Source organism: Macaca nemestrina, chromosome 4 (assembly GCF_043159975.1).
Source record: "Macaca nemestrina isolate mMacNem1 chromosome 4, mMacNem.hap1, whole genome shotgun sequence".
Classification (NCBI taxonomy): Eukaryota; Metazoa; Chordata; class Mammalia; order Primates; family Cercopithecidae; genus Macaca; species Macaca nemestrina.
The window spans coordinates 129,549,784-129,576,174 of record NC_092128.1 but is presented as its reverse complement, the minus strand read 5'-3'; the positions used below and the strand labels follow the sequence as shown (position 1 = coordinate 129,576,174).

Genomic DNA, 26,391 nt, shown 5'->3' with positions numbered 1-26,391 from the left:
CCAGGGACTAGGTGTTTTCACGTCAGGTAGTGAACTGATGGTTTCAGACACTCAGGAGGGAGCAGCCCACACCGGATCGAAAGACGACAGAGAACTGCCAGGCCCAAGGGCCTTAAGTCCCACCTATAGGGAAGGGCTGCACTGAGCATGTCCGAAGGGTCATGGAAAGGGATGGGCGAGAAGAAGGCGCAGGGCTGTGGGGGAGAGGCAGGAAGGGAAAGGAGGGGTGCGCCCAGTTCCGGGAGGACGAACGTTACTATGGCATCCCTGGCAACCCTACAGAGGAGACTAGGCGAGGCTGCAGACCTCTTGCTGGTCTTCGTGAAATCAAGCTTTCAAAACAAGTCCTGAAGCAGGAATGCTGGGGAACGAGATGTCACAATTACCAGGTGAGACCAGTGGCCCTGGTTAAGCTGTCTCCTGGCAGGCAGGAGAGGTTTGGAAACAGCCAAGCTCCCCTACCCACCGCCAAACTGCACGGGACGCCTGGAGGGAAGCGGAGGAGGAGGGACCTCTGCTCGAGGTATCTGTATCTGGGAGCTGTAGTCTCTTATTCGCTCGCAGCCTGTTGCTCGTAGGACTGCGGGACTACAGGCCCAGCGTAAACCAGGATTGGAGGCGGTGCGTGTCCCAGGAGGGAGGGGCAGCGCGGTGCGCGCCTCGCCGGGCATGCTGGGAGAAGTAGTCTCCCAGTCACTTCCGGCCGTTGGTCACAGGGTTACCGGACTACAATTTCAGCATGCGTTGGGATTGGGGTTTGGGAATGGAGCGGGTACTTTCAGGGAGTGGCAGTGCGGTGCGCTCCTCACCAGGCATATTGGGAGTAGTAGTGTTTTTGCTTTTTGTTTTTTTCTTTCTTTGTTTTTTGAGATGGAATTTTGCTCTTGTCGCCCAGGCTGGGGTGCAATGGCGCGATCTCGGCTCGCTGCAACCTCTGTCACCCGGGTTCAAGCGATTCTCTCACCTCAGCCTCCCGAGTAGCTGGGATTACAGCCGCCTGCCACCACGCCCAGCTAAGTTTTGTATTTTTAGTAGAGACGGAATTTCACCATGTTGGCCAGGCTAGTCTCGAATTCCTGACCTAAGGACCTCCCAAAGTGGTAGGATTACAGGCGTGAGCCATCGCGCTCGGCGGGGTGTAGTAGTTTCTTAACCGCTTCTGGCCGTTGGTCTCGGGGCTACCGGACTAGAATCCTAGCATGTGTCAGATGGTGCGCAGCCCCGGAGGGAGGGGCAGGGCTGCGTGCACCGCTCCGCTTCCAAAGCCATGCTGGCCACTGATTCTGTGCCACCCCTGGCTGAGGGGAGCGAGTCCGCAGAGGGACTTGAGGGGCAGGTCTGGGCTGGGTAGTGAGAAGGGTGTGACGCTGCGAAGTGCACCTCGCCTTTGCCCAAATCGGGCAGGTCTCATCCTCACCCCACCTCCTGCTCCTCAGCTCGGTTTCCTCTCCCACCTGCACCCGGGGTCTTTCCAGAGCATCGTGCCTCCTTCAGCCCAGGGAGCCGCCTGCTTTCCTAAGCTGCTGTGGTAACTGGCCTGTGGTCCAGACGCTGTCCATTGTGCTGCTGCCCTCTCCAACCAGAGCGCAGTTCAGCTGCTCTTGGGAGAATCTGCTGCCTGTCCCGCCCGCGCATGACTTCGGAGCTTTGCAGGGGTGGGCATGGGCTGTGGCTTCCTGGAAAGGTCACCCTCACCGGCGCCTTTTCCGTGGATGTGAACGTTGAGGCATGAGTGGAGCGGCGGGAGTGGGCTGGGGATCACTATTGGTTTACCCAGGAGATGCAAGAGCAGAGGAGAAAACCCTAATTCCCAGGCATGTGTCCTGAGCCAGGGACAGACTGTCCAGACCCTGAGACCCTGGGCCACCAGAGAGCAGCCTACTGCCCGGGGTTCTGCCCTGGGTTCTGCCCGGGGTTCTGGGTGAGGGTGGGGGATGACCCACGGGCTGGTGGTCCTGGGAGGGCCAGCCCATCCCCCTTGGAGAGGGTCTTTGTGCTGATGGATGCCCGCAGAGTCCGGGGCACCAGGGACACTTGCTCCAGGCAAGGAACCTTCCTGGGGAACACCACAGATTTGGCTGAAAGGCAAGGAGACTTGGTCAGCTTTTCCATCCAGCCCATCTGGTTCTTGTAAAGCTGGGCCCCAGTGTGCGCACTACACTCAGGACAGTTGGGATCTGTCCTGCATGTTCCCCACAGCTCCCTCGGGCACGCGGGGACAAGGTTCTGTGCACCTTGAATACCATGTATGCCCTGGCTGTGAGCATATGCTCATCCTCCAGAAGGCAGACGTCCCAGAGCCGAAGGATGAGCCGGAAGGGAGTCTGTGGGGACAGCAGGCATGGGAGGACCTGGCCCTTCAAGGCTGGAAGCCAGTGTCCTACTGGGAGCTCAGTCTGTAGTGCCAGGGACCCCTCTGCATGGAATGAGACCCCCCCCCGCCCCACATGAAGCTTGATTAGACAACATCCTCCAGCTCCTCATGGAGTTGGACTCATCTCAGCAGATTGTGGCCCCTAGAAGAAGGGGTCCCCCAAGAATTTGGGGCTTTCCTGGGCTCTCGCAAGGTAAGTCCTGGCCCAATCTGCCCACAATCCTCGCCCTGAGCCTCAGCCATGGGACACCTCCTCTCAGGCCGGGCATGGGTTATGTGTTCTGCAGGGACCTGCCTGTGCCTCCTGCTGGAAGGAGCTGGGTTTTTCTGAGGGAGCCAGACCCTTGGGCCGGGGAAGCCAGGCAGTGTCAGGCAGCAGAATCCCTGGCCTGGGGTCTCCCTCTGCATCCTTTTCCCATTGATCAAGCATTGTGAGCACTGCTTTAAGGTAGAAATCTGGGTGCACAGTGTATTCTTGTCCTCATGGAAGGAGCAGGTGTTCAGAGCCCCCTGGGTTCTCCTGAAAAACTCCCTATTTCAGGCCTTACTGCAGACCCTTCCCAAAGCCAGAACTCCAGGAAATGTCGTGGGCTGTCACCCTCTTCTCTAAGACCCCTACCTCTGCCCTGATGTCTCCCCATTGCTCCTCAGATGCCTCCATCCCTCTGGATTCCCCACCTCCGCTAGGACCCTCCATTCCCCAAAGACCTTACTTGATGCTGTAGCACTCCCAGAATATGAAATGGCTTCTCAAAATGTGGCTCATGTCCAGGCCAATCTGGTTCATTTTCACTGAGGACATCTTCCCCTGTGAGATTTTCTTTTTCATTTTCTGTAGGGCAGAGCCAAGAGAAGGAACCAGCTTTGAAACAGACACAAGACTCAATGACACAAACAGCAACGTGTAACAGTCAGTGCTGGTGGAAATAAAGGAGACTTTTTCTCTGCAGAAATTTTTTTCTCTTGCTTGTATCTGAAACCAGGGAAGGTCACCAGAGTTCGGTTCACCTGTGGTAACCATGTTACTCTCTGTGCCCAGGATGTGCTACTGCCCCCCTAAGCCTCAGCCTTCAGGTGCTGTCCTTGTGGTCAGTGGGCAGTGACCCCTGAGCCACTATTATGAATCATGGTGGTGGCTTTGGTAAAACCACTGCAGGGACAGGGTTTGGGGCAATTCAGCAGGGCCCACAGGTCACAGGCCACACACTCTGCATCACTGACCACCCATCAGGTCGCCCAGGGATGGACCAGCCTTCCATGCAGCAGGTCAGTGATGCAGAATGTGTGGCCTGTGGGCATGAATGGTGGTTAGTGGGGGGCAACATGCCCTCAATGAGAGCGGCCACAATTCCTGCTGAATCGCCCCAAACCCTCTCCCTGCAGTCGTTTTACCACAGCCACCACCAAGATTCATGATAGTGGCTCAGGGGTCACTGCCTACTGACCACAAGGACAGCACCTGAAGGCTGAGGGTTAGGGGGGCAGTAGCACATCCTGAGCACAGAGAGTAACATGGTTACCACAGGTGAACTGAACTCTGGTGACCTTCCCTGGTTTCAGATACAAGCAAGAGAAAACAAATTCTGCAGAGAAAATGCCTCCTTTCTTTCCACCAGTGCCGACTGTTACACGCTGCTGTTTGTTGCAGCGAGTCTTCTGTCTGTTCCAAAGCTGGTTCCTTCTCTTGGCCCTGCCCTACAGAAAATGAAAAAGAAAATCTTGCTGGGCTCCTTTAGCCCTCAGAGACCTGCTGGACAATTGACCACAGGCCATGCCAAGCACCCCCTCACCCTGTGGCCACACCCTGCAAATTTCCAGGGCCAGTTCCAAGGAACAGGGCTGGACCCCCAGGCTAGCCCCCTCCTCCTTTGTTGACTTAGAGACTGCACTGCTGAGAACCCAGGGCTTTGGTCCAGCCATATCTGTATTCCCACCGGTTCTCTGGGTTCCCACAATGGACCACTCAACCCTGGCCTAACACTGAGACCATGGGCTGGACCAGCAGGGCACCGGGGGTGGAGTTCTGATACTGGGAAAGGGGTGGGTCATAGCCATGGAGACATGGGCTTCCTTAGAGAGGACTTTCCAACAACAAAACCTATCCCTGAGATGAGATTGCTGGGTTGGGGGCATGGGAGACAGAAGACACACTGAAGAATTTGGAGCTAATTGATGACTTTCCAGATCAAAAATCTTCCTGCCCCATGTCCACTGGCATCCTGGCCTGGCCAACCTCCGCCTCCCAGGTTCAAGCAATTCTCCTGCCTCAGCCTCCCGAGTAGCTGGGATTACAGGTGCCTGCCACCATGCCCAGCTAATTTTTGTATTTTTAGTAGAGATGAGGTTTCACCAGGTTGGCCAGGCTGGTTTTGAACTCCTGACCTCAGATGATCCACCCTCCTTGGCCTCCCAAATCTAGTAAATGTGACATATTTATAAGGCAATATAAGAGAATATTTCTTATATTAACTGACTGTCAAAAGCAACTATGTAATACTGTTTGTAATTGTATCTTCATGGCTATCAGATATATAAATTTAATAAATGTAATGTATTTGCCAATAACAGCACAGAGGTCAGTGCAGGAAAAGTACCCCAGCACTCACACTGCCACACTGCTCATACTGTCCACAGGACCCTCTGCTTTATCGCAGAGGGAGGGCCAAACCAACCCAAGCCTAGTGGGCTGGACAGGGCACCATGAGTCCTCTTGGAAACCGAACATACCCCTGACACAACTCAGATGAAAGACAGGAGTGTGGCGAGCGCTTCCCTGCCTGGGCCTCCCCGATCTGTGGCCTCCTATGCAGAGCTGGACCCCAGGGGCATCCAGAAAGGACCCAGCACTGCCCAGCGCAAGGGGCCCAGGACAGAAACGGTGAAGGCACAGACCCCTCCAAGGAGACCCCTCCTGGTCTAATGCCCAGCCCCAAACCTAGACCCTCTCCTGGAGACATGAGAAGCATATTTATCAGAAACTGGAATAAAAACATACACTAAAAGCCCAGGAAGCTTTTGTGAGTTCCTAGCATCTCTACACACTGACTAGTGACAGTTTATTCCTGCAGTAAGGCTGTCTATAACGGTGAATAAAGTGCTTGGGGTTTTTTTTCCTGCAAATTCTTCACTCTCATAAAAAGATTATAAAGCATATAAAACAGGAAAATGTGGCTCAATAGAAATAAAATAAACCTTCAGAAAACAAGCCTAAAGACAGGTTTATGTCTTGCTTTATGAATAATTTAAAACAACTGTGTCGTCCCAGGTACTTGGAAGGCTGGGGTGGAAGGATCACTTGGGACCAAGAATTCAGTGCTGCAGCGACCTATGATCTTTCTGCGGCACTTTATCCGAGATGACAGAGACGTTCTGTCTCAAAAATAAAAATGAGAATACTGTGCCCACCAAAGCTAGCCTTCAAACACAAAAAATAAAGACTTTCCCAGGCAACTGAAAGCTGAGAGAATTTCTTGACACCAGATGAGTCTTACAGAAAATGCCAAGGACAATTTTTTAAAAGGAATGAACACTGACATGTAACAAAAAGAAACATCTAAAATTATAAAACTCACGGGTAGAAGTATTAATAGGAATACAGAAAAACTCTGAATAATACTATAATTGTGGTAGGTAAACTGCTTATAAGTATGGACATAATACAAAAGTACCAGCCACAAGAATTATGACAATTGGTTAAGAGATAAGTAATATAAGATGTGATTTAAAATATCAAAAAGTAAGAGTGCTAGGGGAATGGTGATAAAGTGTAGAGTGTTTTTATATTACTTGTATTTGTAATTAAAGTTATTAGTTTAGAAAAACATGTTATAGCCATAGAAGTTTTTGTTAAGCATTGTGTTATCTACAAAACAAAAATCTGGAACAGATTCATTAAAAGACATAGCATAAAATCATAGCATGCACTAGAGAAAATCACTTAACCACAAAGGAAGACAGTAAGAGAGGAAGAAAGAGAAAAAGATTTACAAAAAAAAAAACAGAAAAGAAGTAACAAAATGATAGTAGAAAACACTTATCTATAAATAATAACCTTGAATGTAAATGGATTATATTATTCAATTAAAAAAATGAAGCATGACTGAATGGATTAAAAAAAGACCAAATATACGCTGTCTACAAAAATGTCACTTAATCTGCAAAACACATAGACTTAAAGTGATGGAAAAAGGTATACTATGAAGTGAAAACCCAGAAAGAGCAAGAGTAGATATATTAGATAAAATTGACTTTAAATCAAGAATGGTAAAATGCCATTATAAAATAATGAGGTCAATACTACAAGAGTTTATAACAATTGTAAATAAATATGTACTAAACACTGAGGCATCAAAATATCTAAAGTAAATATTAATAGGCTTAGAGGGAGAAAGTAACTATAATACAATAATAGGAAATTTCAACACAAAAATAGAGTTAAACTGCACTGTATGCCAAATGTACCTAAGGGACATGGGATATTCTTTAGGATAGACCATATGTTAAGTCACAATAAAGGTCTTAATAAATTTATAAAGATTGAAATTATATTAACTATATTTTCTGACCAAAATGTAAGAAAACTAAAAATGATTAAAAGAAGGGGTGGGGAAATCTATACAAATTAATATAAATTAAATGACATGCTCTAGAACAATGAGTAGGTAAGTGAAAAAATTGAAAAGTAGTAAGTTTCCTGAGACAAATGAAAATGAAAATACCACATATCAAAAAAAATTGAGATACAGCAAAAGCAATTATAAGAGAAAAGCTTATAACAATAAACACCTACATGAAAAAGAAGAGATATTTCAAATAAATGACCTAATATTAGATCTTAAAGAATCAGCAAAACAAGAAGAAACAAATGTTGAAAAGTAGAAGGGAAGAAATAACAAAAATCAAAGTAAAAATAAATAATATAGAGAATTAAAAATAGAAAATATGAATGATGAAGTTGGTTTTTTGAAAAAATAAAATCAACACTTCCTAGTAGACTAAGAAAGTAACAGAGAAGTCTCAAGTAAATAAAAGTATAATTAAAAAGGCAGAAATCACAACTGCTACCACAGACATACAAAGGATCACAAGAGAGTATTAAGATCAACCGCATGTCAATAAAATGAAAAACTAGGAAAAAATAGATAAATCTGTGGAAACATACAAACTACCAAGATTAAATCATGAAAAAATAACAAATATAAAAAGACAAATAATTAGTAAAAAGGTCAAACTGGAAAAAAAGACTCCTCTCAAAGAAAAGCCCAGGGACTAATGGCTTTACTGTTACAGTCTGACAAACATTTAAAGAAGAATTAATACCAATACTTCTCAAATCTTTACCAAATATGAAAGAGGAGGAAATTACTCCAAACATTCTACAAGGCCAATATTACCATGATACCAAAATCACCACAAAAAGTAAAACTACGGACCAATATCTCTCATGAACACAGATGCAAAAATACTTGAAAAAACGTCAGGAATTTGAACTCAACAACACTTTAAAAAGATTATTTACCATGAACCAATGGAGTTTATCCCAAAGATGCAAAAATGGTTCAATATAGTCATATCAATAAACAAGATTCATCACAACATAAAGTCAAAAACTGTATAGTCATTTCAACATATACAAAAACGTGTATTCAGTAAAATTTAGCACCATTCATAAAGAGTTCGTAAATAAAAACTCTCTACAATTTAGATATTGGAGGAACATACTTCCACAAAATAAAAAGCCACATATGAAAAACCAGTAACTAACATCATACTAAATGGGGGAAAATTAAAAGCCCTTCCCGAAGATATGTAACAAACCAAGTAAGCCTACTTCTACCATTTTTTTCCAACATAGTACTTGAAGTCCCAGCCAGAGCAACTATGCAAGAGAAAGAAAAAAAGGACATCTAAATTGGTAAAAAGAAAGTGAAGTTGTTTTTGTTCACTGATGACATGATTATGCATACAGAAAATCTTGATTCCATTAAGAAACTATTAGAACTAATACGTTAACTTAGTAAAGTGGCAGGATACAAAATCAACATACAAAATAAGTATCATTTCTATATGTCAATAACAAAGGATTTGAAAAAGAAATTAAGAAAGCAGTCTTAGGTATAATTGCTACAGAATAAAATACCTAGGAATAAATTTAACCAAGGAGGTGTAAGTTGTCTAGAATAATTATTAGGTTGGTGCAAAAGTAATAGCAATTTTTGCCATTAAAAGTAATGTAAACAGTAATATAAAACACTGATGAAAAAATTAAAGATACCAAAAAAGGATATTCTGCCTTCATATTTGAAGAATAATATAATTAATATGTTTGCACTTCCCAAAATGATCTATATATTAATGACAATTTTCATCAAAATGTCAATGAAATTCTTCACAGAGATAGAAAAAGATAATAAAATTCAAATGAAACAAAAAAAATACCAAAAATAGCCAAAGTAATCTTGAAAGAACACACACAAAGCTGGACACATTGCATCACCTAACTTCAAGACATACTACAAATCTATGGTAGCAAAAATTACATGGTACTGGCAATAACAACAGACACTTAGACCAGTGGAAGATTAGAGAACCCAGAAATAAATCCACACTAAAAAGACAACTGAGTTTTTGATAAAGGTACAAGAACACACATTGGAGAAAAATAGTCTCTTTGATAAATGATGCTGAAAAAACCTGTATATCTATATGCAGGCTAATAAAACCAGATCCTTATTTCTCACCATATTCAAAAATCCACTTAAATGCATTAAGAACTTAAGTATACAACCCAAAACTACGATACTACTTGAAGAAAACAAATGGGGAATTCTCTATGACACTGATCTTTAAATGGAGTTTTTGCATAGGACCTCAAGAGCATAGGCAACACAAGAAAATACAGGCAAATAGATTACATCAAACCAAAAAGGTGCAAAGCAAACAAAACAACATAGTGAAGAGACAAGGTACAGAATGGGAACAAACATTTGCAAATTATACAAATATCCTGAGTATATAAAGAATTCAAACAACTAACCAGCAAGCAAACAAACAATACAACAAAACAAATAATCCAATTTAAAAATGACAGAATACCTCAATAGACAGTTTTCAAAAAAAAGGTGTACAAATGATTGGCAGGTTTATAACAAAATGCTCAACATTACTAACTGTAAGGGAAATGAAAATTGAAGCTACAATGAGATACCATCCCACCCTAGTAACAATGGCTAGTATCAAGAAGACAAAATATAACAAATCCACGTGAGGATGTAGTGAGAGGAAAACTCTTTGACGCTGTTGGTGGGGATGTAGCTTAGTACAATCACTATAAAAGATAGTATGGTGAGTTCTCCAAAAGTTAAAAATAGAGCTAACATATGGTTATTGACTACTGGTATACAGTCAAAGTAATTAAAATCAGTATGTCAAAAAGATATTTGCACTATGATATTTATTCCAGCACTATTCACGGTAGCCAAGAGATGAAATCAAAACATGTCCATCAGTAAATAGATAAAGAAAATGTATATGTTATACACAATGGAATACTATTTGACTATGGAAAGGAACAAAATACTATCATTTGTGGCAATATGTGTGAACCTAGATAATATAATGTTCAATGAAATAAACCATAGACTGAAAGACAAATATTGCATGAGCTCACTAATAAGTGAAATATAGGAAAGCTGATCTTGCAGAAGTTAAGCATAGACTGGTGGTTATCAGAGTCTGGAGAAGGGTCTGGGAAGAAAAAGATGAAGGGAGGTCATTCATTGGGTGCAAAGTTACAGTTAGAAATAAGTTCTGGTGTTCCATTACACAATTGGGTGACTCTAACAACTATGTTATAATAACAACATATATTTTACAATAGCTAGAAAACAGTAACTTGAAAGTTATTACTATAAAGAAATGATAATGGCTTGAGATGATGAACACGCTAATTACCCTAATTTTATTATAACGCAACGTATATATGTTTTAAAACATTACACTATACCCTATAAATATTTGAAATCAGGGCCTGGCGTGGTGGCTCACTCCTGTAATCCCAGCACTTTGGGAGGCCGAGGCAGGCAGATCACGAGGTCAGGAGATCGAGACCATCCTGGCCAACATGGTGAAACCCTGTCTCTACTAAAAATACAAAAATTAGCTGGGTGTAGGTGCACGTGCCTGTAGTCCCAGCTACTCAAGAGGCTGAGGCAGGAAAATCACTTGAACCCATGAGGCAGAGGTTGCAGTGAACCGAGATGGCACCACTGCACTCCAGCCTGGAGACAGGGCAAGACTCCACCTCACAAAAAAAAAAAAAAAGAAAGAAATTATTTGTCAGTTATAGGATAACTCACTAACTTAAATAAGTTTACCAGTGCAAAAAATTCCAAGTTCTTAAAACTGTTCTGTGTGTCTCTTGTAGAATACCTTTTCCACTTTATAAGAATGTTTTCGACTTGGCCTTTCCCTGTATTTTCTGCTTGTTCAGAGATTGAAGATCAAATAGACATCAGAAATCAGGGTCTTTCTAGGTCTTTTCTGAGCCGGCACCTGGCCCTAATCCTGTACGTTGCCTGGTAGATTGTCTTAACTATGTGGACAATTCTCAAATATCTTATTCCCAAAGCACTGGCTCTCCATTCTTTCCTGTTAGGCATTTCAGTATGATTACTTTTTGTCCCAAAGCAATTCCTTTGCCCAAGGTTATTGATTTGAAATCCTTTTTTATGAAGAAATTGACTGCTATAAATTTGCTGTATCTTGCACACTTTGTTGTATTGAGTAAACATTTTTATTCATGTGAAATATTTTCCAATTCTTAAGTTTTTCTTTGACACATTGGCTATTTAGAATTTAATTGCTTAATTTTCACATAACTGTGACTTACCAAAATTTCCTGATGTCATTAATTTTTAATTTTATTCCGTTGCAGTCAGAGAAAATTCTTTGCATTTACACAATTCTTTTAATTTTCTTGTGTATTTAATCACCTAGAGTATAGTTTATTCCGAAGAACATTCCATGTGCACTAAAAATGCCTAGTCTATTCCTGTTAGGTGGATCCGACTACACATGCCTGCTAGATCTCAGTGGTTTTATTTTCTTCAAGTCTATTTACTCTTTGACCTGTTGACTGTTTTTTAATTCATCATTGATAGTGAAGTATTTAAATCCCTAACTGTTATTTTTTGATTATCTCTTGCTTGCTTTATATTTATCAGTCTTTGCCTCACATATTTTCTTTGTCTTATTTGCATATTGGTTGATGGTTGTTACATCTTCCTAAAGAATTGACATTTTTGGTCAATATTGAATGTCTCATTTTATACCTAAGTGTGTGTTTTTCTTTTTATTTGTGTTAAATGCTTTTTTTTTTTTTTTTTTTTGAGTTTCATTCTTGTTGCCCAGGTTGGAGTGCAATGGTGCAATCTCGGCTCACTGCAACCTTTGCCTCCCCGTTTCAAGCAGTTGTTCTGGCTCAGCTTCCCAAGTACCTGGGATTACAGATATGCACCACCACACCCAGCTAATTTTGTATTTTTAGTAGAGATGGCATTTCTCCATGTTAGTCAGGCTGGTCTCGAACTCCTGACCTCAGGTGATCTGCCCGCCTTGGCCTCCCAAAGTGCTGGGATTACAGGCGCAGTGAGCCACTGCGCCCGGCCTAAATTCTTTTTTAATTGTATAATTGCAACTACAACTTTATTATGGCTGCTCTTTGCAAGCTTTTATTCTTTCACGTCTACACAGTTTGTTTATTCAGATCCAAAGTGATTGTGCTGTAGACAGCATATATTTGTATCATATTTTTGTATTCTGTCTAACAATCTGTTTTTCTTACTTAATAATCTTATTATATTTTGTATTATTTATATAGTTGGATTTATTTTTTCTGTATTATTTTTGTTTTCTACATATCACATGTGTATTTTCTTTCTTTTTCTACTATTTTGCTTCTTTTGCATTAAGAAAGCATTTTTATGTAATATTGCAACTTTAAAAATAATTTTTAATATATATTTGGAGTTATCTCTTGTTCTTTTAGGGCTTCTGATATATATCTTCATTCATCAGAATCTGTTTTACATTTATAATAACTTAATACTGATGAGTTATACAAATGTTAGTTCTAATTTCTATTTCTGCTTCTTATTTTGTGACATAAATTTTACACTTATTATATCTATATATACTATAAACAATATTTTACACTTATTTTATATAATTTTATTTTAAAAAATAAGATGAGAAAAGAAAAAAGAGCAAAGATACAGCTACAAATCGATTGATGTTAACCTTTTTATTTCCCATTTCTGAATTTTCTTAGTTGTTCCAGAATATTCAGCTAATTTTTACTGCAAAACATATTATCACTCACCTGTTTTGTTCAGTTATTGGTAAGTATATTACAAGTGTTTGTAACTTGTCCAACAATATATTTTTATTTATATTATTATGCATTAATTTTTTAAAATAATATAAGAAATGGCCGGGCGCAGTGGTGCACACCTGTAATCCCAGTACTTTGGGAGGTCGAGGCAGGGCAGATCACCTGAGGTCAGTAGTAGTAGTTCGAGACCAGCCTAACCAACATGGAGAAACCCCATCTTTACTAAAAAAAAATACAAAATTAGCTGGGCATGGTGACACATGCCTGTAATCCCAGCTACTCGGAAGGCTGAGGCAGGAGAATCACTTGAACCTGGGAGGCAGAGGTTGCAGTGAGTGGAGATCGTGCCATTACACTCCAGCCCAGGCAGTAAGAGCGAAATTCCATTTCAAAAAGAAAAAACAAAACATAAAACATAACAATAAAAATAAGATGAGAAAAGAAAAAGAGCAAAGATATAGCTACAAATCGTTTGATACCAACCTTTTTATTTCCCATTTCTGAATTTTCTCAGTTGTTCCAGAATATTCAGCTAATTTTTACTGCAAAACATGTTATCACTCACCTGTTTTGTTCCGTTATTGGTGAGTATATTACACATATTGTAATTGGTCCAACAATACATCTTTATTTATATTGTTATGCATTCATTTTTAAAAATAATATAAGAATTTTAAAAATGTATGCATGATGTCTTTTATAATGACATGATTATCTTTACTGGTGCTCTTGTCATTTCATGTAGATTCAAATTATTCTCTTTGGTTATTTGATTCCTTCCTTCCTTCCTTCCTTCCTTTCTTCCTTCCTTCCTTCCTTCCTTCCTTCCTTCCTTCCTTCCTTCCTTCCTTCCTTCCTTCCTTCCTTCCTTCCTTCCTTCCTTCTTTCCTTCCTCTCTCTCTCTGTCTTTCGTTCTTTCTCGTTCTTTCTTTCTTCTTTCTTTCTTTCTTTTTTTGGAAACGGAGTCTCCCTCTGTCGCCCAGGCTGGAGTGCAGTGGCACAATCTCAGTTCCCTGCAATTTCCACCTTCCGGATTCAAACAATTCTCCTGCCTCCGCCTTCTGAGTAGCTGGGACTACAGGCGCCAACCATCACACCCAGCTAATTTTTGTATTTTTACCTAGTTGAAATCAACTCAGTTTTTGTTTACATGGAAAGCCCTTATGTTGCCTTTATTTTTTATTGATAGCTTTCCCATTCAGAGAATTACTTCTTGACAGTTTTTCTTCGATGAGTAGACACAAAGATTTAAACGGAGTTGAAAGGCTTAGAAAAGGCAACTAAATTATGATCTAGAAAATGGAAATGAAATTGTTTTTAAATTGAATTGAAAATAAAATTGTATTTATGACAGCTGATGATATGTTGGACTGGGATGCAGAGACCAGGAAGAATTAAACTGTGGACAATAGAAGTCTGTTTGGTCCTGACTTAGGTCAAATGGAGGGCATGCTTTTTAGAGAATGAAAGATGACGCATGAGAGCACAGCCACACTGAAACTAAAGAGGCTGAGTACCTGCACTGTGCTAAGATCCACAGGCTTACTGAAATAGAAGTCACCATTTTAACATACAATTTAACATACACTATTAGACTAAGTAAACAAATAGGCAGTGATAATTATGATTAATGTTAACTTTAGTTTTAATAGAATCGTGTTTGATGGGTGTTGCAGAAGCCAAAAAAAATGGCCTTTGCTATAAAATGTGTGCCCTACTACTGAGTGTGTAAAGCACTCCTGTGAGTGGAAGCCACAAAGAAACCTGAGGGTCAGGGTGGTAGAATACCCCTTTGATAATCCATATCTAAAAAAAACAAAATCTCTTGGCATGGACAGTTTGTATCCAAACACTCATTGCTTGAAATAGATGTGCACTTCCGTACTCTGTAAATGTACCTGGACAAAGTAGTGAGAGGTATAAAGCAGCCTACATTTTGCTCCCATGTCTAGTGCCCTGACTCAGAACTGTGTCCTCAGGAAAATGAAGCACTTTGCCCATTTAGGCCTGACAGAGGTGGCACTTTTTCTGATTCTCACAAAGGTGATTTTGGTCTACTTCTTACTGTGAAAATCAGAGATTCCTGGGGAACGTTACTGAGGGCAACCATGAATTACTTGAACCAGTAGTAATGCAGTGGAAAATCTGACATTGTGTTTTACTAATTTTGAAGGTTGGGTAATTGGGAGATTACTGTTTTGTTTATAAGAACAGACACCATACAACCTGCTGGACTGAATATACCTGGGGAAATAAGCTTACACATGGAAAAGTTGGAGCACAGCTGTTCCTAACGTATTTTCTAGGAATCAAAAAGTTTCACTTTCCCTTGGTGGTTCCCTTTCTTAAAATCACAAAACCAGAGTTTGTACTATCTTTATAGTTGATGTGAAAATTATAGGCCTGGAGGGGATAGACTAATGGCATTGCTTCCTTATAACGACATGTTGTGAGCCTCATCCCTCAAACATGGACTCACTCTGAAGACTCAGCTGGGTGACTGTCTGTCTGTCAGCATTATTAATAGTGAGAGCGCAAGACTCAGGTGAGTGGCAGGATAAGGCAGAATTTTCTCAATGAAGAGCTAGGATCATTGTCTTTTTATAATTTCAGTCATGTCTCAGTGAATCATAGCCAAGGGAAACTGAGACACAACACCTGGAAAACTGGGTAACTCCCACCCTAATACTGCGCTTTACCAAGGGTCTTACCAAATGGCACACCAGAAGATTATATCCCACACCTGCCCCAGATGGTCTCACACCCATGGAGCCTCCCTCACTGCTAGCACAGCAGTCTGAGATCTAACTGCAAGGTGGCAGCAGTCTGGGGGAGGGGTGCCCGCCATTGCTGAGGCCTAAGTAGATAAACAAAGCCGCTGCAAAGCTCGAACTGGGTGGAGCCCACTGCAGCTCAAGGAGGCTGGCCTGCCTCGGTAGACTCCACCTCTGGGGACACGGCATAGCTAAACAAAAAGCAGCAGAAACCTCTGCAGATGTTAATGACCCTGTCTGACAGCTTTGAAGAGAGCAGTGGGTCTCCCAGCATGGAGGTTAAGATATGAGAATGGACAGACTGCCTGCTCAAGTGGGTCCGTGACCCTTGAGTAACCTAACTGGGAGACATACCCCACTAGGTGCAGACCGAAACCTCACATGGCTGGGCACACCTCTGAAATGAAGTTTCCAGAGCAAGAATCAGAGAGCAACACTCACTGTTCAGCAATATTCTATCTTCTGCAGCCTCCACTGCTGATACCCAGGCCAACAGGGTCTGAAGTGGACCTCAAGCAAACTCCAACAGACCTGCAGCTGAGGGTCCTGACTGTTAGAAGGAAAACTAACAAAAAGAAAGGCCACCCACACCAAAACCCCATCAGTACATCACCATCATCAAAGACCAAAGGCAGATAAAACCACAAAAATGGGGAAAAAGCAGTGCAGAAAAGCAGGAAATTCAAAAAATCAGAGTGCATCTCCCCCTCCAAAGGAACACAGCTCATCACCAGCAATGGATCAAAGCTCAACGGAGAATGACTTTGACAAGTTGAGAGAAGGCTTCGGTGGATCAAACTTCTCAGAGCTAAAGGAGGAACTACGTACCCAGCGCAAAGAAACTAAAACTCTTGCAAAAAGAATGGAAGAATGGATAACTAGAATAATCAATGCAGAGAAGGGCATAAATGAACTGATAGAGATAAAAACCATCACATGAGAATTACGTGACAAATGCACAAGCTTCAATAACTGACTCGATCAACTGGAAGAAAGAGTATCAATGATTGAAGATCAAATGAATGAAATGAAGCGAGAAGAGAAGTGTAGAGAAAAAAGAGTAAAAAAAAAATGAACAAAGCCTCCAAAAAATATAGGATTATGTGGAAAGACCAAATCTATGTCCGACTGGTGTGCCTGAAAGTGATGGGGAAAATGGAACCAAGTTGGAAAACACTCTTCAGGATATCATCCAGAACTTCCCCAACCTAGTAAGGCAGGCCAACATTCAAATTCAGGAAATACAGAGATGCCACAAAGATACTCCTCGAGAAGAGCAACTCCAAGACACATAATTGTCAGATTCACCAAAGTTGAAATGAAGGAAAAAGTGTTATGGGCAGCCAGAGAGAAAGGTCGGGTTACCCACAAAGGGAAGCCCATCAGACTAAGAGCAGATCTCTTGGCAGAAACTCTCCAAGCCAGAAGAGAGTGGGGGCCAATATTCACCATTCTTAAAAGAAAGAATTTTCAACCCAGAATTTCATTGCAGCCAAACTAAGGTTTATAAGTGAAGGAGAAATAAAATCCTTTACAGACAAGCAAATGCTTAGAGATTTTGTCACCACCAGGCCTGCCCCACAAGAGACCCTGAAGGAAGCATGAAACATGGAAAGGAACAACCGGTACCAGCCATTGCAAAAACATGCCAAAATGTAAAGACCATCGATGCTAGGAAGAAACTGCATCAACTAACGAGCAAAATAACCAGCTAATATCACAATGACAGGATCAAGTTCACACATAACAATATTAACCTTTAATGTAAATGGACTAAATGGTCCAATTAAAAGACACAGATTGGCAAATTGGATAAAGAGTCAAGATCCATCAGTTTGCTGTATTCAGGAGACCCATTTCACATGCAGAGACACACATAGGCTCAAAATAAAGGGATGGAGGAAGATTTACCAAGCAAATGGAGAACAAAAAAAAGCAGGGGTTGCAATCCTAGTCTCTGATAAAACAGACTTTAAACCATCAAAAATCAAAAGAGACAAAGAAGGCCATGACATAATGGTAAAGGGATCAATTCAACAGGAAGAGCTAACTATCCTAAATATATATGCACCCAATACAGGAGCACCCAGATTCATAAAGCAAGTCCTTAGAGACTTACAAAGAGACTTAGACTCCCATACAATAATAAGGGGAGACTTCAACACCCCACTGTCAACATTAGACAGATCAACGAGACAGAAAGTTAACAAGGATATCCAGGAATTGAAATCAACTCTGCACCAAGTGGACCTAAGAGATATCTACAGAACTCTCCACCCCAAATCAACAGAATATACATTCTTCTAGCACCACATAGCACTTATTCCAAAATTGACCACATAGTTGGAAGTAAAGCACTCCTTAGCAAATGTAAAAGAACAGAAATTATAACAAACTGTCTCTCAGACCACAGTGCAATCAAACTAGAACTCAGGACTAAGAAACTCAATCAAAACTGCTCAACTACATGGAAACTGAACAATCTGCTCCTGAATGACTACTGGGTACATAATAAAATGAAGGCAGAAATAAAGATGTTCTTTGAAACCAATGAGAAGAAAGATACAACATACCAGAATCTCTGGGACACATTTAAGCAGTGTGTAGAGAGAAATTTATAGCACTAAATGCCCACAAGAGAAAGCTGGAAAGATCTAAAATTGACACCCTAACATTACAATTAAAAGAACTAGAGAAGCAAGAGCAAACACATTCAAAAACTAGCAGAAAGCAAGAAATAATTAAGATCAGAGCAGAAATGAAGGAGATAGAGACACAAAAAACCCTCCAAAAAATCAATGAATCCAGGAGCTGGTTTTTGGAAAAGATCAACAAAATTGATAGACCGCTAGCAAGACTAATAAAGAAGAAGAGACAGAAGAATCAAATAGATGCAATATAAAATGATAAAGGGGATATCACCACCGACCCCACAGAAAGACAAACTACCATCAGAGAATACTATAAACACCTCTGTGCAAATAAACTAGAAAACCTAGAAGAAATGGATAATTTCCTGGACACTTACACTCTCCCAAGACTAAACCAGGAAGAAGTTGAATCCCTGAATAGACCAATAGCAGGCTCTGAAATTGAGGCAATAATTAATAGCCTACCAACGAAAAAAAGTCCAGGACCCGATGGATTCACAGCCGAATTCTACCAGATATACAAGGAGGAGCTGGTACCATTCCTTCTGAAACTATTCCAATCAATAGAAAAAGAGGGAATCCTCCCTAACTCATTTTATGAGGCCAACATCATTCTGATACCAAAGCCTGGCAGAGACACCACAAAAAAAGAGAATTTTAGACCAATATCCCTGATGAACATCAATGCAAAAATCCTCAATAAAATACTGGCAAACCGAATCCAGCAGCACATCCAAAAGCTTATCCACCATGATCAAGTGGGCTTCATCCCTGGGATGCGAGGCTGGTTCAACATACACAAATCAATAAACGTAATGCAGCATATAAACAGAACCAAAGACAAACACCACATGATTATCTCAATAGATGCAGAAAAGGCCTTTGACAAAATTCAACAGCCCTTCATGCTAAAAACTCTCAATAAATTTGGTATTGATGGAACGTATCTCAAAATAATAAGAGCTATTTATGATAAACCCACAGCCAATATCATACTGAATGGGCAAAAACTGGAAGGATTCCCTTTGAAAACTGGCACAAGACAGGGATGCCCTCTCTCACCACTCCTATTCAACACAGTATTGGAAGTTCTGGCTAGGGTGATCAGGCAAGAGAAAGAAATCAAGTGTATTCAGTTAGGAAAAGAAGAAGTCAAATTGTCCCTGTTTGCAGATGACATGATTGTATATTTAGAAAACCCCATTGTCTCAGCCCAAAATCTCCTTAAGCTGATAAGCAACTTCAGCAAAGTCTCAGGATACAAAATCAATGTGCAAAAATCACAAGCATTCTTATACACCAGTAACAGACAAACAGAGAGCCAAATCATAAATGAACTCCCATTTATAGTAGATTCAAAGAGAATAAAATACCTAGGAATCCAACTTACATGGGATGTGAAGGATCTCTTCAAGGAGAACTACAAACCACTGCTCAGTGAAATAAAAGAGGACACAAACAAATGGAAGAACACACCATGCTCCTGGATAGGAAGAATCAATATTGTGAAAATGGCCATACTGCCCAAGGTAATTTATAGATTCAATGCCATCCCCATCAAGCTACCAATGAGTTTCTTCATAGAATTGGAAAAAACTGCTTTAAAGTTCATATGGAACCAAAAAAGAGCCCGCATCTCCAAGACAATCCTAAGTCAAAAGAACAAAGCTGGAGGCATCACGCTACCTGACTTCAAACTATACTACAAGGCTACAGTAACCAAAACAGCATGGTACTGGTGCAAAAACAGAGATATAGACCAATGGAACAGAACAGAGCCCTCAGAAATAATACCACACATCTACAGCCATCTGATCTTTGACAAACCTGACAAAAAGAAGAAATGGGGAAAGGATTCCCTATTTAATAAATGGTGCTGGGAAAATTGGCTAGCCATAAGTAGAAAGCTGAAACTGGATCCTTTCCTTACTCTTTATAAGAAAATTAATTCAAGATGGATTAGAGACTTAAATGTTAGACCTAATACCATAAAAACTCTAGAAGAAAACCTAGGTAATACCATTCGGGACATAGGCATGTGCAAGGACGTCATGTCTAAAACACCAAAAGCAATGGCAACAAAAGCCAAAATTGACAAATGGGATCTAAACTAAAGAGCTTCTGCACAGCAAAAGAAACTACCGTCAGAGTGAATAGGCAACCTACAGAATGGGAGAAAATTTTTGCAGTCTACTCATCTGACAAAGGGCTAATATCCAGAACCTACAAAGAACTCAAACAAATTTACAAGAAAAAAACAAATAAGCCCATCGAAAAGTGAGCAAAGGATATGAACAGACACTTCTCAAAAGAAGACATTCATACAGCCAACAGACACATGAAAAAATGCTCATCATCACTGGCCGTCAGAGAAATGCAAATCAAAGCCACAATGAGATACCATCTCACACCAGTTAGAATGGCAGTCATTAAAAAGTCAAGAAACAACAGGTGCTGGAGAGGATGTGGAGAAATAGGAACACTTTTACACTGTTGGTGGGATTGTAAACTAGTTCAACCATTGTGGAAAACAATATCGCGATTCCTCAAGGATCTAGAACTAGAAATACCATATGACCCAGCCATCCCATTACTGGGTATATACCCAAAGGATTAAATCATGCTGCTATAAAGACACATGCACACACGTATGTTTATTGCAGCACTATTCACAATAGCAAAGACTTGGAATCAACCCAAATGTCCATCAGTGACAGACTGGATTAAGAAAATGTGGCACATATACAACATGGAATACTATGCAGCCATAAAAAAGGATGAGTTTGTGTCCTTTGTAGGGACATGGATGCAGCTGGAAACCATCATTCTCAGCAAACTATCGCAAGAACAGAAAACCAAACACTAATGTTCTCACTCATAGGTGCAAATTGAACAATGAGATCACTTGGAGATGGGAAGGGGAACATCACACACTGGGGCCTATTGTGGCGGGGAGGGGGGATGGCATTGGGAGTTATACCTGATGTAAATGACGAGTTGATGGGTGCTGACGAGTTGATGGTTGCAGCACAGCAACATGGCACAAGTATACATATGTAAAAAACCTGCACGTTGTGCACATGTACCCTAGAACTTAAAGTATAATAAAAAAAAAAAAAAAAAAAGAGAGTGGAAGGAGTAAGAAGTCAAAACAGAAAAGAAAAAGATAATAATAATGGTTGTCTAATTGTGGCTCATAAGGGCATGAAGCCCTCAAGAAAATATAATAGCACAAAATCACTATGTCTGTGAACATTAGGGGGAAAAAAGCATTTCTAAGTGCTTCAAATATCTGCATTTTATGTATTTAGGGAGGAAGCACCTCAACTGCTCATAGTAAGTGTACATGAAGAATAGAAGATGAGGTTTTCCAAATTGCAATTTTCAACTTGGAAATACTCCTCCAATTTCAATATTTGACATATTTGGTAAGACTCTTGTCTATCACAGTGGCATGGTTGTACAAGACCTTTCAAATTAAAAAAAATGAGTGTTACACTTAGCTGATATCTCCTCAGTTGAAATAATCAGAAAGAAACACTTTTCCAAAAGGATTTTAGGCTTTTTCCAAATTGGTAGTGTAGAATTTGTGATCAAGACCCTCCAGTATTTTTCTATTGCCTACATTTAAAGTAATAATTTTCCTGCTTATTTTTTCCTTTGAGGAAGCTGGGAATTAAATATCTTAAAATTATAAATATCTGTGTCAGCAAGTATTGTGCCTCTAGCTGCAGTCTACACTAATTTCAGCTTCCAAAGAGTGGCAAATGTATTACAATCATTCAATGCATCTGATACTTACCATATTTATTATTTTAGTCTTGGTGTGTTTTATAAAACTTCTTTTAACAGGCCTAATCTTGGTGGAAGCATTTTTTCTTTTCTAAATTTGCCGGCTGGATTTTTCAGTTTGCCATTTATTATTGACACTTAACAACAAACCCCTTCTCCCTGGCGCCTAAATTTTGTAGATCCAACAAGGCTGCTCAATGAATGTTGTAAAATGTCTGATAAAAATGACATTTTTATTAACATAATAAAAAACATTTTACATTCATATAGATTGTATTTTAAAACTACACAAGGAACAGTGCAAACATCACTATTCAAATAATATTATTAATAAAATAATACTAAAAACGGTATTTTATAATAAAGATGAGGAAGTATATTTTATCAAACTTCTTTTTCTACAAACAACATATCTATCATATGCAAAACAGCTTTTGGATTCCTGTGAATGGCTTTTTCCTTTTATATACCTTTTATCTTTGCTTCAGATGTCTGATCTAAGCTTATGCTTTTTATGATCAGATTTTCATTCCTGGTCTGTATAATGGTGTTATTCCCCTATTATACATGATTATTTTTACCCTTTGGGACTTAAGAATATTGAGAATACACTAAAGTGAAAGGCAGTACAATGAGAGTAAACTTGAGCTGCATTATGTGTTTACTGAGAGTGCTCAGGAGCTTCACCCTCGGCCCCAGCAGCCTTAGGTTGTCACTTCTAATGGCGAGAGCTAAGCTGTGAATTTAGATTTTGAAATTTTTAATGCATCGCATAGAACCAAATTTTTATTTTGCACTCTGAACAACCTAAAAGTAGCATCTATGGATTTTTCCCCTATTTTGTTTCACCCAGTTTTGCATCGTATTAATACAAATTCCGTAATTCTTCCATGGTGTAAAGTTGCCAGACTTATCAAATAACAACATAGAACACAGCTAAGTTTAATATTTGGATTAAAAATTACTTCTGCAATATGTTAAAGGCAATTATCAATTGTTTAGCTCTGGCAAATGAGAAAAATTTTTGAAGATACAATCAATTCAATCATACTCTATTTGTATCCTCTAATTTATGACAACCAAGATCGTGACGGCCAAGATTGCTGATCTCGTCTGGGATCAGCATCAATGCTCTCAAGAGCCTCAGTGGAAAAACACACCATCTGATCACGCAGAAGATTATTCCGTTTCAGTGTGTTTAGGTTATTTATAGAGTAAGGAGAATGAATTAGAGAGCATAAACTAGATGTTTTTTAGGGTGAAAAAAATAAAATATTAAAATTCTTATCTATGTTATTTAATCTAACTATTTGTCCTATATCTTCTTTTGGTGTGTGGTTCATAATATATGGGTTATATTAATAAAACTATACAGATATATAGTTAATAACTCATTATACATATATTATTGTCTGATGTTCAGATATCTTTTTCAAGTACTGAAATGTGATCCTTAAAATTTGGATACCATTAAGACTTTAATTTAAAATTACTTTGGTTTTATTTTCTGATTTTAACTTGACAGCAGAACTGAACTGCGCTGATGGTGTAGATGTATGCTGTGGAAATCTTTGTTTCTAAGATAAATGCATTTACTTATTAAAGTTTTGTAGAAAGAGTAATAACCATTTAATCAACTAGATGTTTCCTTTATAAAATCAAACATATTTGGTGGTTTTAGAGCAGCTTTTTCTCAGTCACTAATTTTTTATTATTATCCAAGGATACTCAATGTCAACATTTTTGCATCATCTCATATATTTTTATTTATGGAATTGTATAATACGTGACCTTGAATCAGACACACTTTCATTTAAAACAAATCCGAGTGAATTTAATGGTGTTTCACTTTTTTAATGTCATGAAGTTAAATTGTTCTTAGCCCTGGATTAAAGTAAAATGATAAATGACTTCTGAATCTTGGCCAAGTAACATGAAATGGTAACGGCAAAATCGTTCTGCAAAATTTTACAGGTATTACATTATTGAAGTTATCCCAAGAAAACTTGATAGGAATTATCTTTCTTATTGAAGACTAAGTATTTTGATCTTATTGAAGATCTTCTTGAAGTTTTTTTTTATCTTATTGAATACTAATCGAAGACTTAGTATTCTTGTTGAATACTGAGACTAAGACTTAAAGTAGTTTTCTAGGCATGGTAGAGTATCTCTGTATTAAGTGAAGTCTCAGGAAGAAGACCAACATGTGACTATTTTGATGCAACTTCATGGCGAAACAAAGTAATTAAAAGTAGTGGTCAGGCTCGGTGGCTGCTCAGTGGCCCACGCCTGTCATCCCAGCGCTTTGGGAGGTCAGAAGTTTGAGAACAGCCTGGCTAACATGGTGAAATCTTCTCTACTAAAATAGAAAAATTAGCTGATGTAGTGGTGAGCACCACTTGGGAGGCTAAGGCAGGAGAATCACTTGAACCCAGGAGGCAGAGTTTGCAATAAGCAGAGATCACGCCAGTGCACTCCAGCCTGGGTGATAGAGTAAGACTCTGTCTCAAAAAAAAAAAAAAAAACAAAAAAAAACGGGGGGGGTGTTTATTTTGTTGGCACCTGAGAGGAAAGTATTAAAAATTATGTTCTGAGATAGAGATCGCATAATAAGTCTCTGGGACGTGAACTAAACTGAGAAACAGCCAGGATCATTTCTATAATATATATAGTAAATTAGGGTTTAAGCAGAATAATGTCCCCCAGTCCCTATAAGGATGTTGACATTTGAATTCCAAGATACCACATTACACATTACAATTCATGACAAAGAGAATATAAGGGTGCAGATAGGATAAAAATGCTATTATGCTGATGAAATATGAATTTATCATGGTGAATCCAGTAAAATCACAAGGGTCAAAAATCATGGAAGAGTGATGATGGATAAATTGTATCAAAATGATAGATCATGAGAAAGACTCAACTGAATATATTTTTTATTGTGTTAGTGAGTCTTTTCATATTAACATACATTTAATTCTATTCAACTGTACAAATACTATTCATTTTATATGCTCAACTGAAGAGCTAAATATAAAATGAGAGAACACAGAATAAGGATATGATTACTGAGATGAAGGCCAAGGTACATGAGAAACATAGATAGTATGCACCTTAGACAGGCAAAATTGAAAATGTATTTATTATATAGAGAGATTCATAATAATTACATATATACATTTATTTGGTTTAGAAAATAGTACAGGAGATACACTATCAAGAATTTATATAAGATGGGGTTAATCAAGAAAATGAGAGTAAAATAAAAATAATTATAATGGTAATAATTTTGAACATTGATGAAGGAACATTGATGACACAGATCTATTTTTTTCAGGTCTTCAAAATATGTTTCTTCTATGTCATTAGGATGAACACACATTTCACATGTTATCTTTCAAAAAGGCCTTTTGTTTTCAAGCTGGCATTGGAATCTCAGCCAACATCTTTCTTCTTCTCTGGCACATTTTCACATTCTTTAAGGATCACAAACCTAAAAACCATGACCTGATCATCTATCACTTGGCCTTTGTTCACATAGTGATGCTAGTCATTGCAGAAGAGTTACTGTCTCCAGACGTGTTTGAGTCACTGAATTTTCAGAATAACTTCAGATGTAAGGCTGTGTTCGGCATATACAAGGTAGTGAGGGGCCTCTCTATCTGCAACACCTCTCTCCTGAGCATGCTTCAGACCATCACCATCAGCCCCAACACCTCCTGTTGGTGAGATTTAAACATAAAATCACAAAACACAATATCCTGGGTTTATCCTGGGTTTACTCTTTTTTTGGTCCCTCAATTTGTCTTTCAACAGTGACATGATAATCTACATTGTAGGTTTTTCCAATATGACCCAGCTAATTCTGAATGTCAGTAAATACTGCTCACTTTCTCCAATGAACGTCATCATCAGAAGGCTGTTTGTTACTCTGTCGTTATCCGGAGATGTCTTCCTTGTAGGAATCATGCTGCTCTCAAGTGCATACATCGTGATTCTCTTGCCAGGCATCAGAGGCATTCCCAGCACCTTCACAGCACTAGCTTTTTATTAAGAACCTCCCCAGAGGAAAGGGCCACCAAGACCATCTTGCTGCTGGTGAGTTTCTTTGTGGCTATGTACTCACTGGACTGAATTGTCTCATCCTCTGCAGTGCTGTTATGGGTATTCAGCCCTGTCATCTACAGTGTCCACAAGTTTATGGTCAATGCCTATGCCACTGTCAGTCCTATGGTGCTAATCAGATCTGGTAGAAGAATCATCAGTATTCTGCCAAAGGTTCACTGGAAGTGCCATCCCTTTTTAACAAGTTAGTGATAAAATTTCCTAAAAATTATTTTGCTGTCATTAATTACATTATTCAAAAACACAAAATTTGCTATCTGATTTAAATAAAACATGTGG

The 26,391-nt window shown here is 39.6% G+C and overlaps 1 protein-coding gene and 1 pseudogene across 16 annotated transcripts in view; one reads left to right on the top strand and one right to left on the bottom strand.

The window, feature by feature from the left end:
* The window catches only part of LOC139362897 (uncharacterized), a 96,436-nt gene that overhangs the window by 62,169 nt on the left and 7,876 nt on the right, over window positions 1–26,391 (bottom strand). For 9 of the 16 annotated variants that reach the window (XR_011622463.1, XR_011622467.1, XR_011622466.1 and 6 more), the window contains one exon: window positions 3,088–3,206. Coding sequence is in view for 6 of the 16 variants with exons in the window: in XM_071095251.1 (XP_070951352.1) it covers window positions 3,088–3,206 (119 nt within the window). In the remaining 10 variants the exon portion in view is untranslated. Of the gene's footprint in view, window position 1; window positions 573–964; window positions 1,098–3,087; window positions 3,207–9,961; window positions 10,121–25,601; window positions 25,707–26,391 lie in introns of those variants that run through there. The other 7 variants (XR_011622470.1, XR_011622471.1, XR_011622468.1 and 4 more) reach the window with 7 other exon arrangements.
* On the top strand, window positions 268–26,391 carry LOC105466299 (vomeronasal type-1 receptor 48-like; annotated as a pseudogene).